The sequence below is a fragment of the Vulpes lagopus genome, chromosome 2 (genome assembly GCF_018345385.1).
Source record: "Vulpes lagopus strain Blue_001 chromosome 2, ASM1834538v1, whole genome shotgun sequence".
Lineage (NCBI taxonomy): Eukaryota > Metazoa > Chordata > Mammalia > Carnivora > Canidae > Vulpes > Vulpes lagopus.
The window spans coordinates 17,974,892-17,988,010 of NC_054825.1; the positions used below are offsets into that span (position 1 = coordinate 17,974,892).

The 13,119-nt window shown below is 43.0% G+C and overlaps 1 protein-coding gene across 9 annotated transcripts in view; it reads left to right on the forward strand.

Moving 5' to 3' along the window:
• The window catches only part of GPAM (glycerol-3-phosphate acyltransferase, mitochondrial), a 62,748-nt gene extending 50,461 nt beyond the window's left edge, over positions 1-12,287 (forward strand). For all 9 annotated transcript variants that reach the window (XM_041746230.1, XM_041746232.1, XM_041746231.1 and 6 more), the window contains 8 exons: positions 160-230; positions 1,823-2,087; positions 2,640-2,782; positions 4,111-4,188; positions 4,821-4,961; positions 6,239-6,428; positions 7,735-7,793; positions 8,477-12,287. In XM_041746230.1, the coding sequence (XP_041602164.1) occupies positions 160-230; positions 1,823-2,087; positions 2,640-2,782; positions 4,111-4,188; positions 4,821-4,961; positions 6,239-6,428; positions 7,735-7,793; positions 8,477-8,593 (1,064 nt within the window). In that variant the 3' untranslated portion in view covers positions 8,594-12,287. The remainder of the gene's footprint in view (positions 1-159; positions 231-1,822; positions 2,088-2,639; positions 2,783-4,110; positions 4,189-4,820; positions 4,962-6,238; positions 6,429-7,734; positions 7,794-8,476) is intronic.
• The last annotated feature ends 832 nt before the right edge of the window (positions 12,288-13,119 follow it).

The window sequence follows — 13,119 nt, forward strand, 5'->3', positions numbered from 1 at the left end:
CATGGTGTAATGCTGTAATTTCCCTTCAGTAAATTATAGTGACAGGAAACGTAGAGGTATTTATAGTTTTAAATCCTCCTATTTAAGGTTTAGGTACTTTTTAGAGACTTTCAGTGGTATTAAAAAAAGGGACCCTAAAGCTTTGTGTTTGCCTTCCAGCTGCTAGCAAGTCCTGTGCCATTATGTCAACACACATCGTGGCCTGCCTGCTGCTCTACAGACACAGGCAGGTATGTCTGCAGTGTCACCTGCACTTAAGGGGAAGCAGAGGATGCCGTGTCTGCTGTTTAAATACTTGTTCACTAATAAGTGTGGCCTCATCCTGGCTTGTGCTTCTGAGATAACCAGTAAAATAAGCTAAGCACTCTGCCCACAGGAGCTTACAGATCTGATGGAGGAAGAAGTCTATGTTAAAAAAAAAAAAAGAAAAAAAAAATCTCAGAGACTGCGTAATACAGATGACAGTAGGACTCTCTTTGAGTAATATAGTTCACGTTCACGTAAATAAGGCATATTGCATGGACATGCAGTAAGTGTTCTGACAACTATGTGACTTAAATTAGGGTCACATTCCCTTCATGCACTTGTCTAAGTACTGTGATGGAGAAGACCACATCTGTTCCACTCAACACCAAACATAGTGCCTACGTGTGTGTATGTGTATATATATTGTAAGCACCAAATAAGTAGTTGTCAGATAGATAGATAAATAAATATTTATTTATTATTTTTAAAGAATTTATTTATTTATTCATGAGTAACAGAGAGAGAGAGAGAGGCAGAGACACAGGCAGAGGGAGAAGCAGGCTTCATGTAATGAGCCTGACGTGGGACTCGATCCCGGGTCTCCAGGATAATGCCCTGGGCTAAAGGCAGTGCTAAACCGCTAAGCCACCGACTGCCCCAGATAAATATTTAAAATGAGGGCACCTGAGTGGCTTAGTTGGTTAAGCGTCTGCTTTTGGCTCAGGTCATGATTCCAGAGTCCTAGGATTGAGCCCAATGATGGGCTTCCTGCACAGCAAGGAGTCTTCTCCATCTCCCTCTACTACCCCCTGCTCGTGCTGTCTCTCACTCCCTCTCTCTTAAATAAACAAAATGTTTTTTTTAAAAAAAATATATAATAAGGGCAGCCCGGGTGGCTCAGTGGTTTAGCTTTGCCTTCAGTCCAGGTTGTGATCCTGGAGACCCGGGATTAAGTCCCATGTCAGGCTTCCAGCATGAAGCCTGCTTCTCCCTCTGCCTGTGTCTCTGCCTCTCTCTGTGTCTCTCATGAATAAATAAATAAAATCTTTAATTAAAAAAAATTTTTTAAAAAATACAATAAAATGAGGGAAAGTGGGGCACCTGGGTGGCTCAGTCAGTTACATGTCAGCATTTGGCTCAGGTCATGATCCCCGGGGTCTGGGGATCAAGCCCTGCATTGGGCTTCCTGCTCAGTGGGAAATCTGTTTGTCCCTCTTCCTCTGCTGCTCTCCCTGCTTGTGTTCTCTCGTGCTCTCAAATAATAAAATTGTTAAATAAAATGAGGGGAATAATTGCTAAAACATAAGCATTTCTTACTTTTAGATGGCTGCTTCTCCCCTTTGTGATCATATCATGTGTTGTGACCAGAGTGTTTTCTGGATGTATCTTGACTTTCTGGAGGACCAGCTTTTTCACTAGTATTTTGATATTCTGTGCCCTGATATTCTGGCCACTATATGACCAACAGTGGGCTGCAGGAAAGCCAAGGCAAGAAATAAAATCCTTGGACTGGCCTCTTCACCTTTTGGGAAGCAGTTTTCCACTGTTGTGAGACCATTTCTGTCTTTTTCTTTAGGGAATTGATCTCTCCACATTGGTGGAGGACTTCTTTGTGATGAAGGAGGAAGTCCTGGCTCGTGATTTTGACCTGGGCTTCTCAGGAAACTCAGAAGATGTAGTCATGCATGCCATACAGCTGCTGGGAAATTGCGTCACAATCACCCACACTAGTAGGAATGATGAGTTTTTTATTACTCCCAGCACAACTGTCCCATCAGTCTTTGAACTCAACTTCTACAGCAACGGAGTGCTCCATGTCTTCATCATGGAGGCCATCATAGGTACGGCTTGCCCTGAAATGGCTTCGTGGAAGCTGAAAGGGCCTAAAGCACATGGTGGCGTCTGTTGATTTGGACGGTAGCCCCTTGTTGGAGGGGATGTGTTGCTGTACTTTTAGTTTTCAAATTATGTAATCTGCTAAATCTAACTTATTTTTACATTTATTTATGGATGAGTTGTTACTGAATCACTGTTTGCATAGTGTTACACTTATTACTAAGGAGGAGAGGGAAGGTATTTTGCTATCAGAAGCTGAAAATCTGAGTGAGAAGTCCACATGGCAGTGAAGTGAGTGTAGGGGATCCAGAGGGAACAGAGACGGAGAGCGGGAGGGATTGAAGCCCCTGAAGAAGATGTTGGATGGCATTGGGATCACATGGAATTGTGAGGAGTGAATCTTGCAGGGATTTACTTACATTTTTCCCCAGTGAATGCAGACTGTTATTTCTGATTTGTTCATGATCTATTAAGGTAATTCAAGTTTTCTGAGCCTGGTTGAAGTTTTCCTTGGAACTGTGAGGCTGCCGGCTTCATTGATGTTTTCCTTTCTTTAGCCTGCAGCCTTTACGCAGTTCTGAACAAGAGAGGCACAGGAGGGCCTTCAGGTACATCCCCCAGCCTGGTCAGCCAGGAACAGCTGGTGCGGAAGGCTGCCAGCCTCTGCTGTCTTCTCTCTAACGAAGGCACCATATCCCTCGTAAGTGAAGACTTTTTAGTGTTGCCTCTTCTCTTTTCCTTGAGAACTTTAATGCAAACATAAGCCACCTTTGTTCTCGCAGAGAATGTTTGGTCTGTTATTGAAGCTTTACATTCTACTCCTGGGAGTCAGTGACCCTCGGGCCAGTATGTTGTTTACTATCTTTGTTTGCCATTGGGGTCACTGCTCCAGTGAACCCTTCATGTAGTTATAAGGCATGATAGGACAGATTGCTCAACATTCTCCATCAGATGGATCCCAAGTGACTGAGCTCTTATTGTACATAAGGCACTGGGTTAGAGGCTTGTAAATAATTAACACGCCCAGAAGATAAGAGCCAGAAAGTCTTAAAAATCATCTGTTCAACCCCTTGTCATTTTACAAATGGGAAAACTAAGTCTCTGCAGGGCTGCTGAGCATTTGTTACATTCAGTTACCATTAAACATCCATAATGAGGCATACATATTAAGCAATAGAATCTTGTTTCTCAGAATCATCAACAAATAGTATTCATATTCTATTTGAAGTCTTGCACTCTCTCTCACTTATTTGAATGTGTCCTGGGACATTTATGAGTATGTGTATTGTGAGTACAGTGATCTTTGCATATGGTATATTGTCGTCCTGTTGTGGAATCTGTTTTGTATGAACTTTGAGGGACAGGGTGGGATGGGATGGAGTGGATAAAGTTCCCAAGATTGACCTTGTCCTTTTCCTGGGTCATTTTTGAATGACTTGAATAGCATGTTTCCTCTTCCACCACCTTTACGTACGTGTGTTTACTGTAAGGTAGCATTTGCAGAGAAGTTGTCTTATGAAGGAAAAGAAAGACTATAGGGGCTTGATGAGCAACCCTTCTGAGAGTTGCCCCACTGTGGGAGGAGACAGTTTCAGGGCATCTGTGCAGGTGGTGCCACACTGGGTGCTCTACCAGATACAGAACAAGGGCTCTTCTTGAACATTGCCCTTGACCATGGAGGGTGGGCCTCAGGAATCTTAGGACTTGCCCAATGGAGTCAGTTGGTTGATATGGAAGCATTTAGCAGTTACCTTGTGTTTTCTGTCGTTAAAAAAGGTCAGTGATGGGGCACCTGGTTGGCTCAGTTGGGTTAAGCATCTGCCTTCAGCTCAGGTCATGATCCCGGGGTCCTGGGATCGAGCCCTGGTGTCAGGCTCCCTGCTCAGTGGGAAATCTGCTTCTCCCTCTCTCTCTCTCGCTGTCTTCCCCCCTGCACTGGTGTTCTCTGTGTCTCTCAAATAAATAAAATCTTAAAAAAAAACTTTTTAAGAAGGTCAGTGACATTATTTAAATGCCTTTTCTTTTCAGCCTTGCCAGACATTTTACCAAATTTGCCATGAAACAGTAGGAAGGTTTATCCAGTATGGCATTCTCGTTGTGGCAGAGGTAAGAAGAATGGCTTTCCTTTATTTGCCTTTATTTAATTTCTGGCTCTTCCTTATCTTTTCTACCAGTTATTTTAACCAGTGTTACAACCAATGATTTTAGCCAATAATTACATCTTGATATATATAGTCAAGTCCACATGAAGAGAAAGAATAGGGAGAGCGAACATCTTTTGGGATTGTTTTTAATATTTTGGTTTCTTTTGTGTAATTGGTGTCTAGAACATACCTTGACTTGACTCAGTGACACCCGAAAGTGTTCATTCCAAGATGAGATGTGTCTCATATCCATGTGCTTGTAGCTTGCACACACGCATTTTTCTCTTTTGAGATTTTGATTTTTGTACTGGGTATAGCAGGTATGGCCTGGGAAAGTAGATATCAGTTTAGGGGAGGTCAGGGTATTTTTATTTGCTCTACCTGGTAGCTTCCCCTGCTACCTCTTTCTTTCCTTCTTTCCCTCCCCACTGTCTCCCGAGTGACTGTTTGGAGCGGGAGGTGGGCTGATGCTGTAGGGGCTAACAGAGGGGAGTTGGGAGGGCAGGGCGAGAGGATGCTGGTCTGACATCCAGCCACGCAGATGTCTGTGTGCCCACACATGTTTGTTTGCTGTTTGCTATCTCTTTGGCATAGCAAGATGACCAGGAAGATATCAGTCCCAGTCTTGCTGAGCAGCAGTGGGACAAGAAGCTTCCTGAGCCTTTGTCTTGGAGAAGTGATGAAGAAGATGAAGACAGTGATTTTGGTGAGGAGCAGCGAGATTGCTACCTGAAGGTATTTCGGTGAAGAATTCTGGTGGACGTTATAGTGAGGAGCTGAGGTTTATGTTGCCCCTAGTCAATGAGGTTCTTAGCAACTGAGACTCTGCTGACTTACCCACATTTCTGGTACCCACAAACCAGCTGTGGTCCTTGCTGCCTAGTAAAGACACTCAAATGTTCGCGGTGAGCAAATACCCCCCAGTTGCTCAGTTTGGGTGCAGATAATGGTAAAGGAAACAAAATTTGGGAAGATGAACACGAGTGAGACGCTTCCTGACCCTCTCATCAAAATGCACAGGAAGCAAAGCTGTTTCCCAACACCTTCACTTCCTCCCGAAGAGGGGGACAGTGTTCGGTCCTCCACAAAGCCAGCAGCGCTGGACCAGGTGGTGGAGGGAGTAGGTCTCAGCTGCCACGCAGCCCGTGGCTCTTTCTGAGGCATGCTCAGTCTTGTCAAGCCTCCCCAAATTTCATATGTTGAGCTCTTTGCCTTCAATCAAAACAAATCCCATCACGGGAAACTTCAGATTTATGAAAGATTGATTGTCCCTGATTTGTAATATTATGTTAATAATGACCCATTTTTTTCTGAATATCCTAAATGGATTACTCAGTAACACCCCTAATTTACACACAAACACACAGAGATTCAGGAGGTGTCACTTCTGGAAAGTTCACCTGAGCTTTAGAAGTTTCTGCATTTTGGGTATTATCATCATTAAGATGGGGCAGTGATCTTGCTGCCACACTGCAGAGGGGCTTACCTGAATGTGCCTGTTTTGGGGGGTACAGTGAGAGCCCCCTCTGCCACCCAGCACCCCATCAGCACTACTGTCACTCCCCACTGTGCTGGGATATGGGCCAAAGGCCGTGTGGGGTAGCTGGAAGTGAGGGCTGGGGAGGATTGAGGTGACCTTGGTGGTCTTACCATGTGCCCTCTTTCACACTGGAGTGAAACCCTGGAGGGTCTGGCCTCAGGACCAGCTATGTTCAGTGATGACGATATGTCGTAACTCTGTCATTCAGGTATGCCGGTTTCTTCTAGGCAGCTGTGTAGGGAGTACAAACCTCAAATACTATAGAAAGTAGTGACTCCCAATAAAAGAGCCCATTTCAAAGCCAGAGTCCTTTTGAGCAGAGGGTCTGTGCCCCCGGAGCGGCCGGCTGTTTCTGTGAAGGGGCCAGAAGAGGCTGCCCGCTCCACTTCCGCCTCTGAGGAGGTTGCTGTGTCACAGGCTCGTTTCTTCTGTCCCTGCTCCATGACTTCATCTCCCACCCTCGCACTCCCAGGTGAGCCAGTCCAAGGAGCACCAGCAGTTCATCACCTTCCTCCAGCGGCTGCTCGGGCCTTTGCTCGAGGCCTACAGCTCGGCCGCCATCTTCATCCACAACTTCAGCGGGCCTGTCCCGGAGCCTGAGTATCTGCAGAAGTTGCACAAGTACTTGATCACCAGGACGGAGAGAAGTGTTGCTGTCTATGGTATGTAGCCTGACATGGGACTCAATCCCGGGTGTCCAGGATCAGGCCCTGGGCTGAAGGCAGGTGCTAAACCGCTGAGCCACCCAGGGATCCCCAAAAGTTAGGCCTTTTTTGATCACAGGAATCTGCTAATGGTAGACAAAAGGGAAAAAATGCAAACTTATCCTGACCTCTAACTTCCTAGATTGCTGTTATTATCTGTGTGGGGATGTTACATAAATGGAATGATACAGGTACTGTCCTGTGTGGCTTCCTTCACTTAGCATTGTAAGTGAGAGCATACATGATAGCACAGGTGGTCCTTTGGTTATTATTGTTGTTGCTGTATAGTCCTCCCAGGCAGAAACATTTACTATGTTTCATTTATTTCCATCATTGATGGAGAGTTGGGTTGTCTGCACCTTGGAGCTATGGTGACTAGTGCTACTGCGAACATGTTTGAACACTGGGCAAACATATGCCCTCATTTACACCAGGCTGCATCTAGGAATAGAGTTGCCTGTCACAGCTTCTGGGGGTATTGTGGCTGGTCCTGGGGTGATGTGCCAGTTTGCACGCCTGCAGTGATGTGTTTCTGGTGCTCCCCATCCAGCCACCGCTTAGTAGAGTCCATGTTTATGGGAGTGTGACTAGGGTGGGAGTAGTGTTTTACACAGTGATGGCTTAGGACTGAAACTGCTTGGAATCCATACTTTTTAGAGGCAGAAGGGACCTAGAGGTAATTTCTCTCTAGACCTATCTCTCTCTCTCCCTTCTTCTCCCCATAGTCTTATAGACCTATATAGTTATAGATTTATCTCTAGATAGATATGTAGAGATCGAGTACTCACTTTATAGATGAGGAAACTATTGTAGGTCACACAGCTAGTTCATGGGCACACCTGGATTCAGAACTCTTTTTTTCTGACCTCTAGATTTGTGCTGTTTCTGACTCCACTGCTATGGGAACATCTGTGCATCACTGTGCAGATTAACAGAATTTCTCCCCACTGTCTTGTTTACTTCTCTCAAAAAATCCTTCAAGATGGATGTTATAGGCATTTCTCCTTGTTTTCCTTTCTTTCTCGTTTCCCTTCCTCCCTCTTTCTTGCTCTTTTTGCCTTAAAAGGATGACAGAATGGGTTTAAAGAAACAGCAAATCCTTTGAGACCTCACAGGTTGCCAGTAGCAGAAATGGAGCTCGAGCCCGATCTGCTGACTTGTTCACACCCTCTCCAGGGCCTCCCACACTTTCATACTGTGGATATTGGGGTTTTTGAGTTTGTTAGGCTTGAACTTTTGACAAGGTCTTATCCTTTCTCTACAGCGGAGAGTGCCACTTACTGCCTTGTGAAGAATGCTGTGAAAATGTTTAAGGATATTGGGGTGAGTACCCACCGCTTATGGTATGAAGGCATGTGTTAACTTCTCTTTCTGATCAGCTCTGGTCTGTTTGAGCCACCTGCATCTGGGGTGGGCCCTGAGAAAAGCAGGTTGTGCTGGACTAGTCATGACCACATTTCTGGGGATTGGGAGGGGGACAGGTATGTTAAAAGTGCCCATCAGTACAGATTTATTTCTAATGTTCTAGTATTTCCCTGGCTTTCATTTTTATCTCAAGACCATTTATATATAACTGGTGGCAGTGTGTTTCAAGATGCTAGCTACTACAAGTTTTGACAGGGATATTAGTTATGCCATATGATTTTCAGTTACTGGGTTTTTACCAGTATTGCCAGACATACCCTCTAGTATACTTAACCTTCCTTCATGTGTCATATGGGACATGAGTTCCATGGAGGTACTAATGGCATTTGTAAGGAACTATTTGTGACTATCCTAACACAGATTTTAAAGTATAGTGTACTGATTGGACTCTACCCCAAAGAACACGACACCTACATCCATAACCTCTCCACCCCATACTTGTGAAAACCCGTAGTACATTTACTTAAAGCCAAGATACAGTTTTATATGCCTTTGTGCCTTTTGGGGTCTAGAACAGAGGTCAGGGTTGGTAATAGGAATGTCTTTTTTTGGTTTGTCTTTAATTTAAACTTTCTCTCTAGGTTTTCAAAGAGACCAAACAAAAGAGAGTGTCTGTTTTAGAACTCAGCAGCACGTTTCTACCTCAACGCAACCGGCAAAAACTCCTAGAATACATTCTGAGTTTTGTGGTGCTGTAGGTAACTCCTGGCACCTCTGGCAAGTTAAGGGCATGGGACGAGTCCCTGGTAGGCTCCAGCCTCTGGCTTGAGAGTTGAAGGTGCCAGCGTGTGGTCAGGCCTGACCTGTCCTAATCTGACGTGCTGGAAGACAAGTGCCTTCCCCTCCGTGGGTCTGTGCTTATCCCTACTCCGAGATGACACAGCAGCCTCCGCTTGCAATTCATCATCAATAGATGACAAAATGAAATCTCAAAAAATTATTTTGGAGTTTATATTAAAAGATTTACCTTTTAAGTATAGGACTAAACTACTGTGATGGGCACAAAAATGTAGATTCGTTCTAGAACTGAATCTTGTATACTTAATACTGTCGGATAATTTGTCGGTATACTTTCTGATTAATGGTTAATACTTCCTTTAAACATAATTGAGTCATCCATTCACTGTTGATTTTTTTTTTTTTTTTCAGTTTTTGTCAATAGTAGCTAAGTCTTAAAGGGGACACCTTTCATCCCAAAGTGCTTTACAAATAATGGGCTGATCTTTATCACACCCAGGTATCACTGTGCTGTCCTTCGCAGTCAGATTTAGAAAGTTTTTTAAAAGCTACCTGAAAACACAATATTAGTTTATGTCAGAAATAGAGCTAATGTGATTAAACTGTTACCATCAGGAGGTAAATTTGGCTGGCAAAATTCAAGGTGAACTTGGCCAGAACACCTACTTTGAACTTTTGCTCATGTAGAAAAAGTGCCATTGAGTTTTAAATGACCAGCAAGGATTTAGGAACGAGTCCTGTTTTATGTCTGTACCCCTTCCCACCCTCGGGTGGCACCCGCCTGTCACAGGTGCAGCTCTTTCTTGGAGATTCTCCAACCAAATAGCAGTTGTCCTAACCTGATTAGCTTGGCCTGAGAGACTGTGTTAGGGTAAAGTGCTGTGGTGATAGGCTGCTGCCCCAGGGCTCATGTACCTTGTACAGATTGTGTACAGCATCCTGTCCAGGTGACTGGTGCCCACTCAAGTCGTGTGGTGTACAACCTGTACCATATATGTCGTAGCCCTGTTGACTAGTCAGTGGTTCGAGGCATGTATGGATTTTTAGCTATGAGGAAAAACCATGGTTTTAAAAAAATGTATGTGGGTTACATGCCTACACCCTGATGCCACATAGTGGCAAATTGTCATGAAAAATTGTCTGTTCATAATGGGTAGGTGCCTTTTTATGAGCAGGGAGCATAACTGTGCATTGTAATTATGGTGATTTCATAAAGATCATGTGATATGAAAATATTTTCTAGCATCTTACTGTTCTTTCTCTCCACGGTATTATGGAATTAGGAATTTTTCTTGAAGAATATTGCATATAGTCTTTGAATTAGAAAGTACTGAGAATTTAGTTTGTACTTTTATAAGCTTGGACTTTAAACACTAATTGTATCGTCCTCTGTGTGTGTCAGGAGAGGAAAGGGTACTGATCGGTACTTCATGTTGTATGAAATATCTCCTTTGAAACTCATAGCAATAATGCTGTGCTGTCGTGATCTTTTTCCAGTCTTCTCAAATTCCGTGTGTAGGTTATATTTGTTCTTGATAGGAACTCATGTACCCTTAAGCCATTGTCAGTGTTGTAGTGGCTCTGGTGTGGAGTGGGGTCTCCACCTTGTAGCACTCTGTTTGACTAACGGGGACAGAGGAGCACTTCTGTGGACTGGAGCTGTGCCTGTGGAGGAACACCCAGGGAGACTTACTAATCCCCACGGGCGTTCCTTTTCTCGACTGGCCGTCATCGCACTAGTCTCTCTCATTCTCCCTCTAAATCATAGATCAAGGATTGCTCAGATTCTCTCAGTTACCTGGGAAGTCAAGGTTGGGAGTGACTTTGAGTGGAGTCTGCTGCCCTACCTGAGACTTCTGCTAAGAGCCACTGCTGTGCTGGCCTGAGCAGGGAACAGTGGCTCCTCTGGCTTTATTTTCCTTTTCAGTTGGTTTGTTTTCTGGAAATATAATCAGATGCTTTGAGGAATGCGATGTATGATTTGCTAGCTCTCTCGCAACTTAACTCACTGTGAGAATAAATATGCATGCTTTTTGTAATTAACTGGTGCTTTGAAAACCTTTTTTAAGGAAGAATAATCTCAACCAAAGTTATGCTCATCCAGACAAGCTGACCCTGAGTTAATTTTAGCACAACTCATTCTTCAGTGCCTCATTACTGAAAAAAAACATACATCATCACAGTAAGGCTTCCAGGTAGCACTGTTTTTGCTTGAAGATTTATTTTCACTGTTTTCCAAAAGCGAATGGCTTCCATGTAAGATTAAACAAACTAGGTGCTTGTAAATAATTTATTACAGTTTACTCTCCTGCATTTCTCTAACACTGAAATGCATGCCCTCCAGGGGAAGACTGTGAGTCAAATTAAAAAACAAACAAAATCCAATAATAAGCAATATGAATCTGCACGCTTTCCAACTGAGAATGTCCTAAGTGATTTCAGAAAGAGGAAGGAATTTTTTTCTCCCTTAAATTTCAAGAAAAACAAAGGGAAGGAATTTGTGTGTAACATGGAGAACTAGTAACAGAGAAAGTACTCCCAAGTCTTTCTTCTCAGACCTGTTCAGTCTCTCAAAGTCACGAGGACGAGTGGAGAAAATACATCAGGGATTGCCATGAATGTAAACTCAGATTGTGAAGCTTCCAGGCACCTGAAGGGGCAAAGCATTTCCCATGGTTCTCCATGAGATCTCAGTGCTCTGTGAGATGTTCATAGGTGTTTTGTAGAAGAAGTGTTGGTGATAAAATAAGTGTGGATCCTCTTTTTTTTTTTTTTTTTTCTTTTTTAAGAAACTCCCATTGTGCACTAGCGTGGTGAGGGCTCAGGATATGCCAGTCCCAAGCCTGTTTAACCCGGCATTTCCAAACCGTTGTGACCCTCTTTTCCCCTCGGCACCCCTATGAACCTCTCACTAATATGCCATGGAAAACATTTTGGGAACCACTACATTAGGTAGTTATTTAAGGGGACAAAACAGAATGAGATGGCAGGGAGGCAGAGTTTGCATGCATTGTGTATAGTCACGTTCTAGTTAGTGGGTGTATGTTTTCTCCCCTGGAGACAATAAGCACAGAAAACTAATATAGGCGGTCAGAGCTCTTTCCTTTGATGGAGAGATTGGCCGTCAATGATCCTGGGTTTTCTCCCCCGAAAGTAGCAAAATTAACACAAGGATTAACTGGGGTAAATAATGAAGATTTTAATTCAGATCTAGAAGAAAATAATGCACAACTGAATGCAGATTTTTATCCACAGGTAGTTCTAGTGTTTAGAAATGATAAGATCTATCATTGAAGTTTCTAAGACTTAATTTGGATGTAAATCTGTTTTTTAAAACACTCTTTTTAGGAACTTGAAACTTGGCATCTGGTGTTCTAGTTTAATACAAACTAATGATTGCATTTGAAAGAATTTTGACTTTATTTCTAAACATCTAAAGCTCTGAAATGCCTTGATGGAAGGTGTTATTTTCCTGTTGTACAAAGAAATGTTAAATTGCTGTAAAAAGAATTACTATAAAGTACTGTGAAATAATACTATGTGATTTTGTGAGCGAAACTTATTTGGAAACGTTGATTGATTTTTATGCCTGTTAATGTATTGTAAGAAGCACAGAAGTGTAGTTTTCTTTTAATAAACCAAAAAATGAATACATTCTTGATGTCTTGCATTTGTAGTTAAAAGTTCCTGACATAATTCATTATACAGTTGTTCTTGTTTGATTTTATATAGCACTTTATTAAAATGCTTATAGGAAATGATCTTACATAAATTTATGAGCCTGCGTGCAGTGCATGGTTTTATTACGGACCCAGAACTCTCCAACTGCGATCAAGCATTTGCTCTCCTTAGTAAATATTCACATCACAGAGATAGACTTTGAGTTTCTGTAAAGATCCCTTTAAAAGATCCCTTTAAACTGGGTGCTTCTGTCATATTTTTATGTACTGAAGTGTTTGTTTTTTTTCCCAATAGTTCATAATATTTGCTCAAAAAATATTAGTTGACTTTTTTGACAAGGCAAGTATTTTCTTATAGCACATTTTTCTGTGGATCCTTCACAGTCACTCCAATGCAGCCTTTCCAGGAGCATGCCCTTTGGAAAGGGAGCAAACACTTGCCTGGCCATGCTGTCCCTGTCCTTTGGGCATACGACATGGCTGTGAACCTGACATTCAAGGCCGTCTCATCTGTTCTCCACCAGACCCTCTATCCGAATGTTGTACTCTGCCCTCTGTGATTTGGTCTGGTTGTTGCCAGGACTGTGCCCTTGCCCTTTGATGCATTCATTCTTTTTCTGCATTAGCAGCTCTCTCGCTGCAGCCAAGTGTGACCTTCCTCTATCATACAAAATTCCATTTTTTACAACTGCTCACTCTAAGTGGATGTTAGTTTTGAAGGTTAATCTCTAGATGTTCAGTTCTGCACCCACTCATTTTAGTCTGTTTATTCCCTTTTGTACCACCTAGTCTGTCTCCTACACACA